Genomic DNA, 22788 nt, shown 5'->3' on the forward strand with positions numbered 1-22788 from the left:
CCCCCCCATTGCTTAACTATTGTCACTTTTTGTAATTCCTATGTCTTGTCTGTTGTTTCGTGGAAAAATTATCTTTTGAGCCACTTGGGCTGAAAAACTGAGTCATTACAGGGGGAGGTTCTTTTGCATGGATAAGTGCTCCAATTTTGCTTTTATCTGCCACTTACTGGCACTGAACTTAATCTCCTGAGACTTTGGAAAAGTTGTAGAAGATGTCAGCAAGTGACTTGGTGAGCTATTGATTAGTGTTAAGTACAAATGTAAGGATATCTTTATGTGTTTAGAGACTGGAATGTTATTTTTTATAAAAATGAAGGAAATTATTTAATTTAACTGAATTGCACAATTCCTCCCTAGAGATTAAGGGGTTAGCCTATGAGAGGAAAGATAAAGACCCAGGTGACCCAATTCACTGGAATTCAAAAGAATGAGAGGGAATTTTATAAAAACATAAAATTATGACAAAATGGATGCAAAAAAAGTCAGAACTAGGGGACATAGCCTCAAGATTCAGGGGAATAGATTTAGGACAGATGAGGAGGAACTGTTTTTTCTAGAGAGTAGTAAATCTAAAATTTTCTGCCCAAAGAAGCAGAAGAGGCTACCTTAATAAACGTATTTAAGATAGAATTCGTTAGGTCTTTGTATTGCACTTGAATTAAGGGTTATGGGGATGAAATGGGCAGGTAGAGCTGAGTCCACGACTAGATCAGCCATGATCTCGTTGAATGGTGGAAGAGGCTTACTGGGTCAAGAGGTCTACACGTGCTCCTATTTCATATGTTCTTATGTAAAATATGGAGAACATTGTTACAAGTAAATTGTTGGACATGTCCAAATTCAGCTTGAAAGTTCTGGAAATGTTCTTTTTAATTCTTACATTTGTTCATCCAGAAACTGAATACCAAAATGAATTACCAAAAACATTGTTACCGAGTCATGAGTTAATTTAATAGAAAATATTTGGAAGAAAGCAAGGATTGAGAATTGTCATGTTCAGTGAGAGCTGATTGTGGGATGGAAAGGAGGGACTGAAGGATGTGAATGATTAACCTTTGCAAAGTATTTCCCTCCAGAAAAGGTCTAAACCAAAGGGTACTGAATCAAGTCATAAGTAGTGGGAATCTGCAGCTTACTATCTGAAAGTGTGATGGAGGCAGAAAACCCACCATAGTTAAGATGGACATTGATGTGGGTGGCATCATTTTAAACAATAAGGCCAAAGACCAGGAGCTAGAAAGTGGGAATATGCTGAATAGCTTCCTGGCTGGGTAGGGGTGATGAGCTAAATGAGCTCCTGTGTCATTGAATTTTTATAAATTGAAGGGAACTGGGTTGCTTTTTAATTTTATAAGGACAAAGAATGTGACATTCAGGATAAAGATTTGTGAGTGCAAGCTAATATTTAGGTCATAGAAAGAAAGGAGCATGCATATCTCTTAACTTTACATCATGACTTCGATGCAGTTTGACAGATGTATGAAAGGACAGAGAATAGAGGAATATAGACCATGGGGAGGCAGATAGGATTAGTTTAAATTGGCATCGTGGTCAACATAGACATGCCTGAAGGGCTTGTTCCTGCGCTGTACAGTACTGTTCTCTGTAGCAATAGTGTGTTCAATAGTTTTAAATGTATTGTTACTACACAAAAACAGGTGTTTACTTAACACTTGTGGAACTACCAAGTTTCTCAGTATTACAGCAAAGGGGCGTACACTTGAATTATAATCAGTCATGTAAAGTAGCAAAATGTAGTATCCAATTTGTGCCCTGAATGGTTCCACAATCATATGGTACTAGCTGGATGTTTTGCCTTTAGTCAAGTTGATTGAGTACAAAAATTGGTTAGCATACTAAGAACTCATTGTTCTTCAAATAGTACAGGAGGCTCTTTTACGTTACCCTGAGAGGGTAGGCAAAATGTTGGTTTAATAGCGCTTCTGAAAGACAGAATAACAAACAGTAAAGAGCTGATTTTTTTTAAAATGATTAGATGATAAAGCAGATTATTTCAACCATTTGGAGATTCTGTGGAAAAAAAATCAAACACTTTACTGAGGAGTAATTTAAAAGAGGAGTAAAAACTTCTTCATACAGAGGTTAGAAACATAAAATAGTGCATATCTGTTTACAATACTCACCCCCTCTATTACCAGTATACCATGTACCATCCATGAAATATGCTACACTAATTTGACAAGGCTGCTCCAAGCACTCAGCATCTAAGAACTAGAAGGATAAACCTCATTTGAAGCAGGAGGAAATGCAGGATTATGGGCAGAAGGAGCTGTGTAGTGAAATTAATGTTGTAGATTAAATTATCTTTTTTTGCTATAAATGCCTGAACTTCTCATGACACCCTTTATTATCGATGAATTATTTTTGTAGTCAAATGTATGAGTTTATGTTTAATTGTCATTAAACCATACACATGAATACAGCGTAACCAAGCAGTGTTCCTCCAGGACCTAGGTGCAAAACTCAGTCCCAACAATTGCACACAGCACGTGTTGCACATACAACATACAGTGACAGAGTAATACATAGCCCGAGTCCCTGAGTGTCACTGCTTGTAGATTGTTGGTGCATGGGATGTTGGCCTAGAGCCACGTTCTGCAAGAGCAAGCACGTTGTGTATGGTGTGTAACCACAATGTGCAATGCTATCTATTTAGTGGCTTTAAATAAAGAATGAATATTGTGTCAAATAAGAAATGAAATCACACTGTGTGACGCAAATGATCTTTTATTTGTACCAAACAAAGAAATTGTGCCTCATTTTATTGTCTGATCCAAAAAGCCTAGCCTAGCTTCTGTGTTCCAGTGTGGAGGAGAGTTCAAACCCACGTAATTGATCCACAGTAATGTATTGAGCAAAGGGTGGAGTGCAAGTTGATAGCTCTCTGAAAATAGCAAATAAGATGGCAAAGAAGGTGTATAGCATGCTTGCCTTCATCAGTCAGACAATTGAGTATAAAAGGTGGGAAGTCTTGCTGCAGCTGTATAAATCTTTGCTTCAGCCACATTTGAAGTATTGTAAAGTTCGGGTCGCCCCATCACAGGAAGGATGTGGAAGCTTTGGAGAAGATGTGGTCAAGGTTCACCAGGAAGTTAGCTAGATTAGAGAGAATTGGCTGTAAGGAAGGTTGGACAAACTTGGAATCTTTTCTCTGTAGGGCAGGGGTGTCAAACTCATTTTAGGTCACGGGCCGGATTGAGCAAAATGCAGCTTCATGCGGGCCGGATCAGTCGGACGCGTGCGAACGCAGCTTTCGTTGCCTCCGTTTTTTCAGCCTGCTCTCATGTGTCTCAGTCTCTGCTATAACTACAAAGTGTTTCACTTTACAAATTCCGTTTCTTATGAAGAAGACTGCCGAGCAAGACTGCCGAATAAACACTAAAAACCCTGAAAACCTGGTACCTGAATAAATTCAGCATTAGCCATATCATACGCCATAGACGCTTCGATTACTGGGGCCAGCTTTAATAGTAATTAGATATTATCTTGCGGGCCAAAGATAATTCCACCGCGGGCCTTGAGTTTGACATATATGCTGTAGGGTCAGTGTCTAAAGGAGGCTTGACAGGAGTTTTATGAAATTATGAGAGCAACAGATAAGATGGATAGAATCTTCTTTTCCAGAATGGAAATGTTAAATACTAGAGATTATTAGCATTAGGTGAGAGGGGGACAGTTTCAAAGTATTGTGTGAAGCAAGTTCTCATTTTTTAAATACAGAGAGTGGTGGGTACCTGGAACGCATTTCAAGGAGGTGGGGGGGAGAGTTAGTGGAAGAAGATATGATAGTGAGTTTTAACAGGCATTTAGACAAGTACATGAACACGCAGACAATGGAGGGATATAGATCAACATGCAATCATAAATCATGTACAAGCAGATGGGTTTAGTTTAGTCTGGCTTTATGGTCTGCATAATTGTTGTGAATCAAAGGGCTGATCTTGTACTTTTCTGTTCTATGTTCTATAAGTACTTTGTAAATTAGGAGATAGCTGGAACGGAGGCCTTGGTGGGGCCATAGTCAAACAAGTAACAGAGAGATATTGCTGTGGTTGCTTTGGGCGGGAATGAGGGACGTATAGTTTGATGGGTTTCTACAGAAGATGAGCTAAGCAGGGCATGCAGTGTCCTTACATTGTACTCACTTTGAAAGTCAATTACTGTACAGTTTTCAAGAGTGATAAATAAATGAAGATAAGTTGTAGGCCACAGAGAATATTGGTTTTAGTTAAAGCACCCAACGTGTACATTCTGGTCATAAAACAATACTTTGTGGAAGTTTGATGGTATTCCTGCTTGAAAATACCAGGATTCAAAATATATTTCTGCAATTATTCAAGCTCTTTGTTTTGCTAACACAGGTAGAAGTCTACCTCAGGAGCTGCAGGGGATTCAAAGAATTAACCTTGAATGAGTTAAATCTTCCAAGGTTTTACTTACCGAAGCATAGCAATGTACAGAGGAAATTAAATAAAATAATCACATTTTTGAGAAGATTTACAGGTTCCCAGCTAATGTTATACACCCTTTCTAGGACTGATTATAATTCAAAAAGACCTATTACTTTCTGTTTACAAAATAAACTTTTTTTGTGTTTTGGCACTGTTGTGTTATGTTCTGCAAAATTGCTTTCGCAGTCGACAGTTTCAGTTGAAAATTCGATTGCTCCAGACTTTTATTTTTAATTGATTTGGAAAGTGACTATTTTCCTATTGTGCAGTTGCTGTCCATTCAGTGTTTCTTTCCATTAAGTTATTCACATTTTATTTTAGAGCTCTGCTTCCCACAATGCGAAAGAGAATTCTTCTCGAATCATCCGAGTTGGAACAAGAAAAAGCCAAGTAGGTTGTTTTATTTCAAAGTTTTCAAAAGATTTCCCACTAACTTGAAAACTAGTTGTACTGAATTTTAAGTGTTTTATTTCACTAAAGGTTGAATTACGTATTGTTATTGGGCATGTTTTATAGTCTGAATATTTAGCTTTCAGTCATAAACTGTGCAGTGCCACTGTGTAATCTGTACCAGTATCTTCAAATAGGGGTGGAAAGGGCTGTTCCCATTCAGTCTGTCACTTATCCATACTACAGAATTATATCTGTTTGAGGCAGAGTCACCAGAGAGAGAACTGTGGGAGATTTGCAGATAAAACTAAAGGGAGGGACAGGTGGACTATCCAGATAAGTGTCTTTGTTCTGAGAATTCCTTTAACAGATTACTTCAAAGCACTTATGATGGGGTAGCATTTTAGGAAACAATTCTAGGTTTCATCAACAATCTCTACCGCCATAGAATTTTAATTCTGGAAGGGTACTGTTGTCATGCACAGCTCTGTCTCTATCAGCTACATGTGATCTGAAGATGACCAGTTACTGATGCACCAGCACAAGCTGGACCCAAAATAACCTAAGGCTAGTGATCTGCCACCACATTTCAGCTCTCCAGGCCTGTTTTATTTGAATGTAATGGACAGGTTCACAAGACAGCTGCATACATTAGATTCAATGATAAAGATATGTACTCAAAAATTTATTATTGATTATTCTTCTAGATGCCTCCTACGATTCAGGATGACTTACTCCATTGGAAGTAGAAAATTGCTGAGTGTGAATTATTTGTGCATGTTACCACAGAGTTTTGACAGAATGTCAAGAAATTTCTGGACTACTTGAGCCCAGGATCTGCTGCACAAAGTTACCGCAGAGAGATGGACACAAGCATAAATTTGCCCACATCCCTTTTTCCTTGGTCTGCTTCCTTCCCACCCTCCAATTCACTGTGTATTGTGCTTAGGTATGCGGACTGGCTTTGTTTCACCGTGACAGAACGTACAACTGAATCATCAATTATGCACACCCCTCCACAACCCCTGATTCTTGAATACCCCACTAGGGGAATCTGTTTCTTCAGATCTACCATATTGTACTCTTAACCATCATGTTTAGAATATCCTTCTAATTATCACTATTCCAGACAAATGTATGCTCAAGGGAATCATAATTTTAGTTATGCATTCTACTAGTAAAAGCACAGTACCACTTCAATCTCAGCACCAAGGTCACTCATTTTCATGAAATGGACATCTTTGGCAAGGCCAGCTTTTATTGTCCATCCCTATAACGTAAAAGTGGTCATTTTTTTATGCTATAACTCAACCTGGGAGTAATTTATTAGAGATGTTTTTGAGACTGAATCCAGCTTGTACATAAATGAGTTTGGTCTCAGCTGAAAGGTCAATTCCTGAGTTTGGAGTAAATTATTAACAATCTAATTGCATTGTCAATTAATTTGCTTACAACCTCAGAACAAAAATGAGTTTTTTTGAATTTATAAGTTATGTTCATCTGTAACTGATCCTTTATTCCAGTGAGATTTGTTTTTCCTTGTTACTGTACACATTGTGTTTGAAATGAGCCATGTCGTGGTTTGCTTTTCCCAGCTTGCTCGGACTCAGACCGGTACTGTGGTGAACATGCTGAAAGAACATTACCCGCATACACAGCTCGAAATTGGTATGTACAAGCTTGGGGATCAGCGGATGTGGAAAGACTAAAAATTTACAATTCTGTATCAACAGTTACACAGACAAATTGGGTCAGCCATTTAAACTGGGTGCCAGTCATCTTCTTTAGGGAATCTGAACTTATGGCAACTTTATATCTGGACTGTGGACCCTTGTTTCTACAGGCCTCAATTTTACTAACTAGCCTTTTTGTGTGGAATTCATGCCTTCTGAAAATCCACGCAGATGATATCTAACTGCATTTCCTTCATCAATCTTCTCTTACCTCCTCAAAGTACTTTTAGCAATCTCTGTCTTGAAAGCTTCAATTGACTTCTAGTGTCCTGTGTCTTTTGAGAAGAGTTCAAGATCAACTGTATCTTTTAATGGGGGGGGGGGGGGGGTGCAAAGAAAAAACACCTTGCTGATTTTGCTGCTGAGCAACTTTCCTTTAATTTCAAAGGCTCTGGCTAAGTCTATAGAAAATAGAGTGAGCATTTAATGATTTCAGCATTTAGTGCTTTCTTGTTCCATCTGTAATATATACCTACCTTCCCCACATTGCTACATGCCTTTAATTAACTTCCAAGTTAAATTCAGCGATTGACCTGAGATTAATTGCCATTCCTGAAAAGAGATCTAAATTTCTGCATCCCTCAGCAAATAGAAATATTTCCTAACTTCACTCATGAAATGCACTGATGCCCTCTAGTTGTAGACTCCCCAAAAGTTAGAAAGATGGGAAAAAAATTGTCATTTCTTATTCATTTCTGAGAGGCTTCAGTCAGAAAATCCTGTATCCTTCTAAACACCACAAAGTACAGCATCTGCTTGCATGAAGTCTCCTTATAGTTTAACCATTTTAACATGTGGGTATCATTCTGTGTTCCATTCTCCCCAAGGCCAGTATATCTTTCTGTACTAAGACCATTAGACATGGGAGCAGAATTAGGGCATTCAGCCCATTGAGTCTGCTCCACCATTCCATCATGGCTGATCCCTAGATCCCACTCAACCCCATACACTTGCCTTCTTGCCGTATCCTTTGATGCTCTGACCGATCAGGAAACGATCAACCTCCACTTTAATTATACCTACGGACAATCCGAAGGTCGCTAGTTCGAGCCTTGGCTGAGGCTGCGTGTGTGTCCTTGAGCAAGGCACTTAACCACACATTGCTCTGTGACGACACTGGTGCCAAGCTGTATGGGTCCTAATGCCCTTCCCTTGGACAACATTGGTGGCGTGGAGAGGGGAGACTTGCAGCTTGGGCAGCTGCCAGTCTTCCACTTAAAAAAAAACCTTGCCCAGGCTTGCGCCCTGGAAACTTTCCAAGGTGCAAATCCATGGTCTGTCAAGACTAACGGAGGCCGACACACCTACGGATGTGGCCTCCTCTGCAGTCTGTGGCAGAACATTCCGCAGATTCACTAATCTCTGGCTAAAAATATTCCTCTTTAATCTGTTCTAACAGGTTGCCCCTCAATTTTGAGGTTGTGTCCTCTAGTTCTGGATACCCCCACCATAAGAAACATCCTCTCCACATCCACCTTATCTAGTCAATGAAACCTACATTCTTGTAAATTCCAGTGAGTACAGGCCCAAAGCTGCCAAACACTCCTCATATGTTAACCCCTTCATTCCCAGAATCATCCTCGTGAACCTGTTCTGGACTCTGTCCTTTGACAACGCATCCTTTCTGAGAAACGGGGTCCAAAGCTGTTGACAATACTCCCAATTAGTGTCTTATAAAGCCTCGGCATTATCTCCTTGTTTTTATATTCTATTTCCCTTGAAATGAATGCCAACATTGCATTTGCCTTCTTTACCACACACTCAACCTATGAATCAACCTTCTGGGAGTCTTGCACGAGGATGTCTAAGTCCATCAGCACCTCTGATGTTTGAACTTTTTCCCCATTTAGATAATAATCCACACTATTGTTCCCTTTACCAAAATGCATTATCATACATTTCCCAAAACTACTCCATCTGCCACTTTTTTGACCATTCTTCCAATTTGTCTAAGTCCTGCTGCAATTGCATTGCTTTCACAACACTACCTACCCCTCCACCTATCTTCATATCATCTGCAAACTTTGCCACAAAGCCATCAATTCCATTATCTATATCACTGACAAACAATGTGAAAAGTAGTGATTCCAATACTGACCGCTGAGGAGCACCACTAGTCATTGGTAGCCAACCAGAAAAGGCCTTGTGTGTGGCACCTTATCAAATACCTTCTGAAAATCCAAGTAAATGACATCCCCTGCCTTTCCTTTGTCCACCCTGCTTGTTACTTCATTGAAGAACTCTTTAACAGATTTGTCAGGCAAGATTTCCCTTTATAGAAGCCATGCTGACTTTGACTTGTGTTATCATTATTCTCCAAGTACCCTGAAACCTCATCCTAATCTCTGAGGTTTGACTAACTGGCCTATAATTTCCTTTCTTTTGTTTTCCTCCCTTCCTAAAGAGTGGAGTGACATTTGCAATTTTACAGTCCTCCTAGAATCAAGTGATTCTTGAAAGGTCATGACCAATCATCCGTTATCTCAGGACTCTGCAATGTAGTCCATAGAAACATAGAAAATAGGTGCAGGAGTAGGCCATTCGGCCCTTTGAGCCTGCACCGCCATTTAGTATGATCATGGCTGATCATCCAACTCAGAACCCTGTACCTGCTTTCTCTCCATACCCCCTGATCCCTTTAGCCACAAGGGCCGTATCTAACTTCCTCTTAAATATAGCCAATGAACCGGCCTCAACTGTTTCCTGTGGCAGAGAATTCCACAGATTCACCACTCTCTGTGTGAAGATGTTTTTCCTCATCTCGGTCCTAAAAGGCTTTCCCATTATCCTTAAACTGTGACCCCTCGTTCTGGACTTCCCCAACATCGGAAACAATCTTCCTGCATCTAGCCTGTCCAATCCCTTTAGAATTTTATACGTTTCAATAAGATCCCCCCTCAATCTTCTAAATTCCAGTGAGTATAAGCATAGTCGATCCAGTCTTTCTTCATATGAAAGTCCTGCCATCCCAGGAATCAATCTGGTGAACCTTCTCTGTACTCCCTCTATGGCAAGAATGTCTTTCCTCAGATTAGGGGACCAAAACTGCACACAATATTCTAGGTGCAGTCTCACCAAGGCCTTGTACAACTGCAGTAGAACTTCCCTGCTCCTGTACTCAAATCCTTTTGCTATGAAAGCCAACATACCATTTGCCTTTTTCACCGCCTGCTGTACCTGCATACCCACCTTCAATGACTGGTGTATAATGACACCCAGGTCTCGTTGCATCTCCCCTTTTCCTAATCGGCCACCATTCAGATAATAATCTGTTTTCCTGTTCTTGCAACCAAAGTGGATAACCTCACATTTATCCACATTAAATTGCATCTGCCATGAATTTGCCCACTCACCTAACCTATCCAAGTCACCCTGCATCCTTTTAGCATCCTCCTCACAGCTAACACCGCCGCCCAGCTTCGTGTCATCCGCAAACTTGGAGATGCTGCATTTAATTCCCTCGTCTAAATCATTAATATATATTGTAAACAACTGGGGTCCCAGCACTGAGCCTTGCGGTACCCCACTAGTCACTGCCTGCCATTCTGAAAAGGTCCCGTTTATTCCCACTCTTTGCTTCCTGTCTGCCAACCAATTCTCTATCCACATCAATACCATACCTCAAATACCGTGTGCTTTAAGTTTGCACACTAATCTCCTGTGTGGGACCTTGTCAAAAGCCTTTTGAAAATCTAAATATACCACATCCACTGGCTCTCCCCTATCCACTCTACTAGTTACATCTTCAAAAAATTCTATAAGGTTCGTCAGACATGATTTTCCTTTCACAAATCCATGCTGACTTTGATGATTTCACCTCTTTCCAAATGTGCTGTTATCACATCTTTGATAACCGACTCTAGCATTTTCCCCACCACCGATGTCAGACTAACCGGTCTATAATTCCCCGGTTTCTCTCTCCCTCCTTTTTTAAAAAGTGGGGTTCCATTAGCCACCCTCCAATCCTCAGGAACTAATCCAGAATCTAAAGAGTTTTGAAAAATTATCACTAATGCTTGGGCTACTTCCTTAAGCACTCTGGGATGTAGACCATCTGGCCCTGGGGATTTATCTGCCTTTAATCCCTTCAATTTACCTAACACCACTTCCCTACTAACATGTATTTCCCTCAATTCCTCCATCTCACTAGACCCTCGGTCCCTTACTATTTCCGGAAGATTATTTATGTCCTCCTTAGTGAAGACAGAACCAAAGTAGTTATTCAATTGGTCTGCCATGTCTTTGTCCCCTATGATCAATTCACCTGTTTCTGACTGTAGAGGACCTACATTTGTCTTGACTAATCTTTTTCTTTTCACGTATCTATAAAAGCTTTTACAGTCAGTTTTTATGTTCCCTGCCAGCTTTCTCTCATAATCTTTTTTCCCTTTCCTAATTAAGCCCTTTGTCCTCCTCTGCTGGTCTCTGAATTTCTCCCAGTCCTCAGGTGTGCTGCTTTTTTTTGCTAATTTATATGTTTCTTCTTTGGACTTGACACTATCCCTAATTTCCCTTGTCAACCACGGGTGCACTACCTTCCCTGGTTTCTTCTTTTGCCAAACTGGGATGAACAATTGTTGTCGTTCATCCATGCGATCTTTAAATGCTTGCCATTGCATATCCACCGTCAACCCTTTAAGTATCATTTGCCAGTCTATCTTAGCTAATTCATGTCTCATACCTTCAAAGTTACCCTTCTTTAAGTTCAGAACCTTTGTTTCTGAATTAACTATGTCACTCTCCATCTTAAAGAAGAATTCCACCATATTATGGTCACTCTTACCCAAGGGGCCTCGCACGACAAAATTGCTAACTAACCCTTCCTCATTATTCAATACCCAATCTAGAATGGCCTGCTCTCTAGTTGGTTCCTCGACATGTTGGTTCAGAAAACCATCCCACATACATTCCAAGAAATCCTCTTCCTCAGCACCCTTACCAATTTGGTTCACTCAATCTATATGTAGATTGAAGTCACCCATTATAACTACTGTTCCTTTATTGCATGCATTTCTAATTTCCTGTTTAATACCATCCCCAACCTCACTACTACTGTTAGGTGGCCTGTACACAACTCCCACCAGCGTTTTCTGCCCCTTAGTGTTATGCTGCTCTACCCATATCGATTTCACATCCTCCAGGCTAATGTCCTTCCTTTCTATTGTGTTAATCTCCTCTCTAACCAGCAATGCTACCCCACCTCCTTTTCTTTCCTGTCTATCCCTCCTGAATATTGAATATCCCTGGATGTTGAGCTCCCATCCTTGGTCACCCTGGAGTCATGTCTCTGTGATCCCAACTATATCATATTCATTAATAACTATCTGCACATTCAATTCATCCACCTTGTTACGAATGCTTCTCGCATTGACACACAAAGCCTTCAGGCTTGTTTTTACAACACTCTTAGCCCTTATACAATTATGTTGAAAAGTGGCTCTTTTTGCTTTTTGCCCTGGATTTTCCTGCCTGCCACTTTTACTTTTCACCTTACTACTTTTTGCTTCTACCCTCATTTTACACCCCTCTGTCTCTCTGCACTTGTTCCTATCCCCCTGCCACATTAGTTTAAAGCCTCCTGAAAGCAGTAGCAAACGCTCCCCCTAGGACATTGGTTCCAGTCCAGCCCAGGTGCAGACCGTCCTGTTTATACCGGTCCCACCTCCCCCAGAACTGGTTCCAATGCCCCAGAAATTTAAATCCCTCCCCCTTGCACCATTTTTCAAGCCACGTATTCATCTGAAAAATCCTCCTATTTCTGCTCTGACTAGCATGTGGCACTGGTAGTAATCCAGAGATTATTACCTTTGTAGTCCTACTTTTTAGTTTATCTCCTAACTCCCTAAATTCACCTTGTAGGACCTCATCCCGTTTTTTACCTATATCGTTGGTACCTATGTGCACCACAACCACTGGCTGTTCACCCTCCCATTCCAGAATGTCCTGCAGCCGCTCAGAGACATCCTTGACCCTTGCACCAGGGAGGCAACATACCATCCTGGAGTCTCGTTTGCAGCCGCAGAAACGCCTATCTATTCCCTTACAATCGAATCCCCTATCACTATAGCTCTCCCACTCCTTTTCCTTCCCTCCTGTGCCGCAGAGCCACCCATGGTGCAATAAACTCGGCTGCTGCTGCCTTCCCCTGATGAGACATCTCCCCCAACAGTATCCAAAACAGTATATCTATTTAGGAGGGAGATGACCCCAGGGGACTCCTGCACTACCTGCCTACTGCTACGCTGTCTAGTGGCCACCCCTTCCCTTTCTGCCTGTGTAGCCTTTACCTGCGGTGTGGCCAACTCACTGAACGTGCTATTCATGACTTTCTCAGCATCATGGATGCTCCAGTATGAATCCAATCACAGCTGGTGACTTATCCACCTTAAGACCTTTGAGTTTGCCTAGCACTTTTTCCTTCATAATAGCAATGGCACTCACTCCTGCTCCTGACACTCACAGACCTCTGGCACACTGCTAATGTCTTCCACAGTGAAGACTAATGCAAAGTACCCATTAAGTTCATTTACCATTACGACCTCACGAGCATCATTTTCCAGAGGTCCAATATCAGCTCTCACTTCCCTTTTACTCTTTGTATAACTGAAAAATATTCTAGTAACCTGCTTTATATTAGTTTGACCTCAGATTTCATTGTTTCCCTTCTTATAGTTTTTTAGTTGCCTTTTGTTGGATTTTAAAAGCTTCCCAATCATCCAACTTCCCTCTCTCTTTTGCTACCTTATATGCCCTTTTCTTGGCTTTTATGCAGTTCTTAACTACCGTTGTCAACCACTGTTGCCTAGCCCTGCCATTTGAGAACAACTTCTGTGGGACATATCTATCCTCTGTTTGTGAGCTATTTCCAGAAACTTTAGCCACCTCTGCTCTGCTCGCAACCCTACCAGTATCTTCCTCCAATCCACCTGGGCAAGATCCTCTCTCATGCCTCTGTAATTCCCTTTATTCCCTTGTGATACTGATACATGTGACTTATGCTTCTCCCTCTCAAACTGCAGTCTGAATTCAATCATATTATGATCAATGCCTCCTAAGGGTTCCTTTCCAATAAACTTGCTAATAAAATCTGGGTTATTACACAGTACCCAATCTAAGATGACCTTGCCCCTAGTAGGCTCAAACACAAGCTGCTCTAAAAAGCCATCTCGTAGGCATTTAACAAATTCCCTCTCTTGCAATCTGACACCAACCTGACTTTCCTAATCCCCTTGCATATTGAAGTCCCTCATTACAGTTGTGTTATTACCCTATTTACATGCCTTTTCCTGTCCCCTTTGCAATCTCAACCCCACATCTTGGCTACTATTTGGACGTCTGTATATCAAGTCAAGTCACTTTTATTGTCATTTCGACCATAACTGCTGGTACAGTACATAGTAAAAATGAGACAACGTTTTTCAGGACCATAATGTTACATGACACAGTACAAAAACTAGACTGAACTACGTAAAAAAACAACGCAGAGAAAGCTACACTAGACTACAGACCTACACAAGACTGCGTAAAGTGCACAAAAGCAGTGCAGGCATTATAATAAATAATAAACAGGACAATAGGGCAAGGTGTCAGTCCAGGCTCTGGGTATTGAGTAGTCTGATAGCTTGGGGGAAGAAACTGTTACATAGTCTGGTCGTGAGAGCCCGAATGCTTCGGAGCCTTTTCCCAGACGGCAGGAGGGAGAAGAGATTGTATGAGGAGTGCATGGGATCCTTCATAATGCTGTTTCCTTTGCGGATGCAGCGTGTAGTGTAAATGTCCGTGATGGCAGGAGGAGAGACCCCGATGATCTTCTCTGCTGACCTCACTATCCACTGCAGGGTCTTGTGATCCGAGATGGTGCAATTTCTGAACCAGGCAGTGATGCAGCTGCTCAGGATGCTCTCAATACAACCCCTGTAGAATGTGATGAGGATGCGGGGTGGGAGATGGACTTTCCTCAGCCTTTGCAGAAAGTGGAGACGCTGCTGGGCTCTCTTTGCTATGGAGCTGGAGTTGAGGGACCAGGTAAGATTCTCCGCCAGGTGAACACCAAGAAATTTGGTGCTCTTAACGATCTCTGCTGAGGAGCTGTCAATGTTCAGCGGGGAGTGGTCGCTCCGTACCCTCCTGAAGTCAATAACCATCTCTTTTGTTTTGTTCACATTCAAAGACAGGTTGTTGGCTCTGCACCAGTCCATTAGCCGCTGCACCTCCTCTCTGTAAGTTGACTTGTCGTTCTTGCTGATGAGACCCACCACGGTCATGTCATCGGCGAACTTGATGATGTGGTTCGAGCTGTGTGTTGCAGCACAGTTGTGGGTCAGCAGAGTGAACAGCAGTGGACTGAGCACACAGCCCTGGGGGGCCCCTGTGCTCAGTGTGATGGTGTTGGAGACACTGCTCCCAATCCGGACTGACTGAGGTCTCCCAGTCAGGAAGTCTAGGATCCAGTTGCAGAGGGAGGTGTTCAGGCCCAGTAGGCTCAGCTTTCCAATCAGTTTCTGAGGGATGATTGTGTTGAATGCTGAACTGAAGTCTATGAACAGCATCCAAACGTATGTGTCCTTTTTTGTCCAGGTGGGTTAGGGCCAGGTGGAGGGTGATGGCAATGGCGTCATCTATTGAGCGGTTGGGACGGTACGCAAACTGCAGGGGGTCCAGTGAGGGGGGAAGCAAGGTCTTGATGTGCCTCATGACGTGCCTCTCAAAACACTTCATGATGATGGATGTGAGTGCAACGGGACGGTAGTCATTGAGGCAGGACACTGAAGACTTCTTCGGCACGGGGACGATGGTGGCAGCCTTGAAGCACGTTGGAACGGTGGCGCTGCTCAGGGAGATGTTGAATCTATTGATTCCCATCCCCCTGCCATATTAGTTTAAATCACTCCCAACAGCTATAGTAAACCTGCCCGCAAGAATATTGGTCCCCCTCAGATTTAAGTGCCAATTATCCAGAAATCTGAACCCCTGCTCCTTGCTCCGGTTCTTCAGCCACATCTTTATCTGCCACCTCATTCTATTCTTATCCTCACTATCGCGTGGCAGAGGCAGCAATCCCAAGATCACTAGCTTGAGATCTTGCTTCTCAGCTTCCTTCCTGACTCCATGTATTCTGTTTTCAGGACCTCCTCCCTTATTCTACCTATGTCATTGGTACCAATATGTACCACGACTTCTTGCTGCTCACCCTCCCTTTTCAGGATATTGTGGACATGTTCAGAAATATCGCAGACCCTGGCACCTGAGATGTGAACTACCATCCGTGCTGCTTTTTTGTGTCTACAGAATCAACTATCTGTCCCCTTAACTATAGATTCCCCTATTAACTGCTGCCGTCCTCTTCAGTTCCCTACCCTTCTTAGCCACAGGGCCAGACTCTTTGCCAGAGGCACAGCCACTGCTGCTCCCCCCAGGTAGGTCATCCCCCCCAACAGTACTCAAAATGGAGTATTTATTGTTGTTGGGATGGCCACAGGGGTGCTCTCCACTATCTGACAGTCCCCATTCCTTCTTCTGACAATCACACAGTGACAGTCTGTCTGCTGTAGCCTTGGGATGCCTATCTCCTTGTAGCTCCTGCTTATCACTTCACTTTCCCTAACAAGCGGAACGCCATTGAGCTGCAGCTCCACTTCCTTAATACAGTCTCTTAGGAGCTGCATCTCGATGCACCTGGTGCAGATATGGCCATCAGGGTGGTTAGTATTCTTCTGGAAATTCCACATCTGGCACCCAGAACAGAACACTAGCCCTGTAGACATCCCCTATTCTCTCAAGAGATAAGTAAGAAAAGGTAAACAAAGAATTAACTTACCTACTTGCCTTGCCTCTGCCTGTTCTTGCCAAAGCCTTACCACTCTGACTCAGACCACTCCCATGATGAACGCTCTTCTAGACAGTATCCCTCTTTTATGGAGACTGGGTTTCTAAAGCTCTTCATCAGCCTTGTGTGGGAATGTTTCTACTGTATCTGTGCAGTACTCCAATCAAAATAAGTGTAGTCTAACCAGGTTTTTATGTGGCTGCAATATAACATTTTCTGAATCTTTTCCATTAATGTATAAATAAAGGTAATCTTATTTAAATCGAAAGTTTTGCAACTGTTTCACAAATTTTCTGTCGAACACTTTGTTGAATTTGATAATGTTAAGAGTAATACATGGGAATCCATAGTTTTGAATTTAATCTCTTCCTCCTCTGTTCAACTTCCACCTGAAGGAAGTGCTTCTTTGAATTTCTTGATCATTTTAATCACCTTGTTCAGGTCATTGTGCCTCTATCTGTATTCCAGGAAATGCAATCGTGTGTGAATCCACAATATATCACTAAGATCAGATTTTGAATTCTAATCTATTTCCATCTCAGAGAGGTACCAACTGTGGCTCAGTTGGTAGCACACTTCCTCTTAGTTATGGATTCAAAGTGCACACCACGGTTTTAAGTACAAAAATCTAGTTTTACGCTGGTATAGAATTAAAGATAAGATTAGCTTTATTTGTCATATGTAGAGCAAAACATCAAAACATAGGGTGAAATGCGTCATTTGTATCAACAGCCAACACAGTCTGAGGATATGCTGGGGGTAGCCCACACTTCCAGTGCCAACATAGCATGCCCACAACTTACTAACCCCATATATCTTTGAAATGTGGGAGGAAACCGGAGCACCCCTAGAGGAAATCGACACTGTCATGGGAGAATGTATAAACTCCTTATAGAGAGTGGCTGGAATTGAACCTGGGTCGCTGGCGCTGTAAAGTGTTATGCTATCATGCCACCCTTTTAAGGTGATGTTCGACTGTCAGAATGCTATCTTTTGGGTTAACACCATCTGTCTCATGGGTATACAGAAAATTTCCCAAAATGTTCCTTGAAGAAGATAATATTTGCCACATAGTCCATATCACTGCAGCAAATTAACTCAGAATTATCCCATTTTTGTACTTTGCTATACAAAATTGCTACCACATTTTCTATATTGCAGTTGTTGAAACACTTTAAAAGAGTTGTTTCATTGGTTGTACATATTAGGAATTAGCTGTGGTATGTTGGTGCCAAATGCAACAAAAACTACAACAGCCAACAATTATACAGAATAAAGAATTATATAAAAAATAAGTACAGTTATGGTATAAAATATGCATAAATACAAATACTAGTATTTACTTACAATGTACAATTTACAATGTAAGAATATATTACATGGTCAATGGTTCTCAGAATTGCAGCATTGTGTGAGAGCTGGCTATCACAAAGAGACTTCTTAAAAATTCTACCAACTGAGAGATTGTTCAACACACAACGATACAACAAAAATCTAATACCCAATTTGCAGAATAGTTAATCAATGGAGCCAGCATAAACAGATTGTGTAGTAAATTTTAAAAGATGGGAATTAAGTTTAATAGGAGGGGTGGCATTTCTGTGGCATATTTCCTGGTCCCTTTTATTTACGGTTTGTTTTAGAGGGCTTGCTTAAATTGAGTTGATGATTTCCTTTTTTTTGTTATGTGTATGTAATTGTTATGTATTGTGTGATAATATACAGTCTGGTTTAATGGTATGTTCTATTACTGTAGTTGCTATGACAACCACTGGAGACAAAATTCTGGACACTGCTCTATCAAAGGTACTTAGTATGTTTTGTTTGGTCTTTGGTTTTCCATATTATTGTGACATATCACGGAATTTAACACAATGATATTTAACCATTGTTTAATTTCTTCCCTCAGATTGGTGAGAAGAGTCTGTTCACAAAGGAGCTGGAAACTGCATTAGAGAAGAATCAGTAAGGATTCCTAGATGGCTATCTATCCCTCACTTGCTCAGCACTTCAACTTGTTCTAAAAAATACTTTAAAAAAAACTTAATCTCTTGTAAATTCAGGACCCGTGGCTCAGTGGGTAGTACTTGGGCTTCTGAGCTCTGATTCTGGTCTAAGTACCATTCCACAAAATCTATGACACACATCTTGTGTGGTACTGAACTAAGTTCACTGCCCTCTTAGTGGACTTTGAAGGCTCTCTTGACATAATTTTAAGAAGGAACAGGGAGTTTTCTCTAGAAAATGTTGTTTGAAAGTGAGAAGCTTAGTCCTCCTTTTGAAGTAGTACCATAATCTCTTTCAAACGGGAGGCCTATTTGCTTCTTTTCGCACAGGTATATCCAGCAATACAGTGCACTGTTCTCTGTGTACTGTGGAAGTCTTAGATTTTGTTCTCAGTTTCTGGAGTGGGAGCATGTGTGCTGATATACTCTTGGCTCTTTTTGTTTTTTACCGATCGTGATGGTTATTTCTTGCAAATGTTTTGATTATTTGCGCTTTTTATACCTGTTGTCTTTGTACTGTTATTCTTCATTCTCTTCCTTCAATGTAGGGTTGATTTGGTAGTTCACTCCCTGAAAGACCTGCCAACAGCACTCCCTCCTGGGTTTACAATTGGAGCCATCTGCAAGTGAGTATTATCTGTGAGAGTTCAATATGATTCATATAACTAGATGTCTACTCTCCAATTTAACTTTGGCTATGTTTGATGGAACAGCAGAGGGAACTTTTTTCTGCTGCTAATGCTCAAGTAAATTGCGATGGACATTTCCTCACATGGATGATGGAAGAAATAACTGATGCAAAAATAGTGTGGGGACCATAGCACATTTATAATTTAGCCACTCATTTCTTCCCCCCCCAACAATAGCCACTGCCTTCAAGCACCTTATTCCCTTCTCTCTGCCCCCTGCTTTAATATAAATGACAAGCCCATACTGTGAATTTTTACTCAAACTGTGCAATTGCAAGTTTGCAAATAGCCAATTTGCAAAAGTTGATACTGATTTATAACCACAGTTGTCTTATTATAGGCGTGAAATTCCTTATGATGCTGTTGTTGTGCATCCAAGTCATGCGGGAAAGTCCCTGGACGTGCTGGCAGAGCGGAGGTAAGGCATTGATCCAAGTAGGTATTTAGTGACCAGTTTTGGCAGTGCAGGGCAATCCACTTCCTTGACATAATTCCCCAAGTCAAAAGCTGAATAGGAAATGAACCAGCTGGCCTAAAACTTGGGCTGCAGGTCCATTTTAAACAAAAAACCCACAGGTTAGCGCACTGGGTGCAATTTTATTCCTGTATTATCTATGCATACGTACAACTAATTGGAAGAGTGATTATTCTTTGCTGTTTTGTAGAATGTGAAAATTCTAATGTAATGTAATTTAATGGGTTAGCACATTGTACTTGATCCACTTCCTGTATGAAAACTATAGACTTGGTTGCTGGGACTTCCAAGCTGGGAAAATTAACAATGTGGCATGTATTGAGGAAGATGATGACATGAAGCTTGCGGTTTCCTCATTTTCTATCATATTTGAAGGTTGGGATGGGGGAGGGTGCAGGCCGTATATTCACATCTGGTTTCTAGTGGCGATTGGGAGGAAGAAAAGACATTGTGATTAGAGTTCATTTTCTGTGCAATATTTTTTTTCTCTATTGGATCCCCACAGTGTGGTCGGCACTAGTTCTTTACGACGAGCAGCACAGCTGAAGAGACGGTTTCCTCACCTGGAGTTCAAGGATATTGTATCCTTTTATTTCTGTTCAAAGTCATGTATGCATAACAACAAAATTTTAACATCCTGTTTAAAGCCCACTCTCTGAGTATATGGGTGGAATGCAAGCAAGTCATTTCAATTAGTGAAACTTAAAATCCTAGTATTAGAAAATTAACAGCACTTTTTACTTAAAGCTTCAAGAATTGTTCTAGAGTTAACCACCCATCTCTTTATAGATCAGTTGAATAAGACCCAGAGTGCTCTGTTCAATATCGTCAGCAGTAGAAGCAGTTCACCAGTTAGGTTGTTTAGTGTGAAGACACTTAGCAGGACTAAAATCAAGTCAAAAAAGCAAGCTGGCTCCCTGTATGCCATCATTCACTTGTGAAAAGACAAAAGTTACCACCTTATCAGTGCACCTGAAGAATTGTTAATGTTGGGAAGGATCAAACTGGTGAACAATAAATATATCCTTGTGGTGGGTTGTTGCAGCACCCAGAGTACTCAGGGGCACAGTGGCTTTGAAGCCATATTGACCTGGTGTTGACAGGAATTTGTTCATGGTGATGAGATGTAATGAGGTTAATAGTGATGTTGAAAAGAATGTGTGGTATTACCTCTATCTGCCAGGCAAGTACCACTAAGGATGTTGTCGAGCTAGGGAAGTATTTCAGATTCAAGATTCAAAATTGCTTAATGTCATTTCCAGTACGCAAGTGTAAAGGCACAAAATATATAATACGATAAAGTAATTATAACACAATAAATCTAAATCCATAAGATAGCTTATATACATAGGTTGATTGTATGTCCGTAAAGTGACTCTAGGCACAGGAGTGTCTGTACATAAGGTGACCAGTAGGACTGCTAAAGTAGTGGTGGTGAGGTGGGTTAGTGGGTGGAGGTGTTGATCAAACTTACTGCTTGAGGAAAGTAACTGTGGTTGTGGTGTGGATGCTACGTAGCCTCCTTCCCTGATGGGCATGGGAAAAACAGTCCATGAGCAAGTTGGGTAGGATCCTTCATGATGTTACCTTTTTCCGGAACCTTTTTTGTAAATATGTCCTTGATGGTAGGTAGGCAAGTATTGGTGATCTATTTGGCAGTTTGATTACCCGTTGTAGAGCCTTCCTGTCTGCCGCAGTACAGTTTTTATGGCATGCAGTGATGCAGCATGTTAGGATGCTCTCTACTACACTTCTGTAGGAGGGTGTGTGTATTGATGTGCATAGTCCAGCCCTCTTCAGCCTCCTCAGAAATTAGAGGCATTGGTGAGCTTTCCTGATTATGTAGAATGTGTTCTGGGACCTTGAGAAATTGTGCACTCCCAGAAGTTTGAAACTGCTGTGCCGCCGATGTAAAGAGGGTGTGAGTTCTGTCTAACTCCTTTGTTTTCTTGCCATCGAGGAAGAGGCTATTTGCCGAGCACCAGGCCTCGAGCTCTTCCACCTCCTATAAGGTGTCTCATCATTGTTGTTGATGAGCCCTACCATTATCATGGCGTCAGGGAACTTAACAATGATTACTCGTGTTCTTTAACGATTTTGATTGCAGCGAGGCAACTTGAACACAAGGTTAAAGAAACTCGATGAAAAGAATGACTATAGTGCCATTGTACTGGCAGCAGCTGGTCTGCGGCGAATGGGTTGGGAGAATCGGATCAGTCAGGTAACCTCAGCTTTGTATTCTAACCTAAGCAACTGTTCCATTCTAAAGGCCTTTTTATAAAGCAGCATTAATACTTTCCACATCTTTCCTGCATCTAAGATGGTATTTCTGTGAAGCACTGTGAATGGCTGTATGCACATTGAAGCATGGCATTTGGCAGCATCAATAGGGCAAGTCCAAACTGGTGAAATGCAAAACCAGATCAGTATCCAATGACAATCACATTAAAGCATGTATCCTGAATAGTACAGTGAAATCATTTGATGCACAATGGGATGCTGCAGGGGGGATTTTGATAGGCTTTCATTTCTGGGAAATGATAGGCCAAGTGGCCTTAAAGAGCAATCAATTTTTTTCCCAGAAACTTGCACCACCCAACAAAAAATTACTGAATCCTCTGTTTCTAAGTGATTGAGCATCTTTTGCAACACACTCAAAATGCTGCAGGAACTCAGTAGGTCAGCCAGCATCCATGCAAATGAATTAACAGTTGATATTTTGGGCCAAGACTCCAGAATAAAAAAGTGGGGGAGGGGAAAGAGTACAAGCTAGAAGGTGATAGGTGAAGCCAGGTGGGTGGGAAAGGTAAAAGGCTGGAGAAAAAAGAAACTGATAGGAGGAGAGAGTGGATCATGGGAGAAAGGGAAGGAGGAGGGGCCTCCCAGTTTGGACCCACCGAGAATCCCAGATACTGGTGCCCCTCCTTTTTCCCTTTCTCCCATGGTCTACTCTCCTTGCCTATCGGATTCCTTCTTCTCCAGCCCTTTACCTTTCCAACCCACCTGGCTTCACCTTTTAGCTTGCCTTCTTTCCCTCCCCCCCCCCACTTTTTTGTTCTGGCATCTTTCTCTTTCATTTCCAGTTCTGAAGAAGGGTCTCAGCCCAAAACGTCAACTGTTTATTCTTTTCCATAGATGCTGCCTGACCTGCTGAGTTCCTTCAGCATTTTGTGTGCGCTTTCAAACATCTACAGAAT

The 22788-nt window shown here is 41.5% G+C and overlaps 1 protein-coding gene across 4 annotated transcripts in view; it reads left to right on the plus strand.

Moving 5' to 3' along the window:
* The window catches only part of hmbsb (hydroxymethylbilane synthase, b), a 46106-nt gene that overhangs the window by 14336 nt on the left and 8982 nt on the right, over positions 1-22788 (plus strand). For 3 of the 4 annotated variants that reach the window (XM_073029845.1, XM_073029842.1, XM_073029844.1), the window contains exons 2-9: positions 4794-4862; positions 6458-6530; positions 18178-18227; positions 18331-18386; positions 18976-19053; positions 19457-19534; positions 20097-20172; positions 21699-21812. In XM_073029845.1, the coding sequence (XP_072885946.1) occupies positions 6491-6530; positions 18178-18227; positions 18331-18386; positions 18976-19053; positions 19457-19534; positions 20097-20172; positions 21699-21812 (492 nt within the window). In that variant the 5' untranslated portion in view covers positions 4794-4862; positions 6458-6490. Of the gene's footprint in view, positions 1-176; positions 231-4793; positions 4863-6457; positions 6531-18177; positions 18228-18330; positions 18387-18975; positions 19054-19456; positions 19535-20096; positions 20173-21698; positions 21813-22788 lie in introns of those variants that run through there. The other variant, XM_073029843.1, reaches the window with a different exon arrangement.

This window comes from Hemitrygon akajei, chromosome 26, assembly GCF_048418815.1.
Source record: "Hemitrygon akajei chromosome 26, sHemAka1.3, whole genome shotgun sequence".
Lineage (NCBI taxonomy): Eukaryota > Metazoa > Chordata > Chondrichthyes > Myliobatiformes > Dasyatidae > Hemitrygon > Hemitrygon akajei.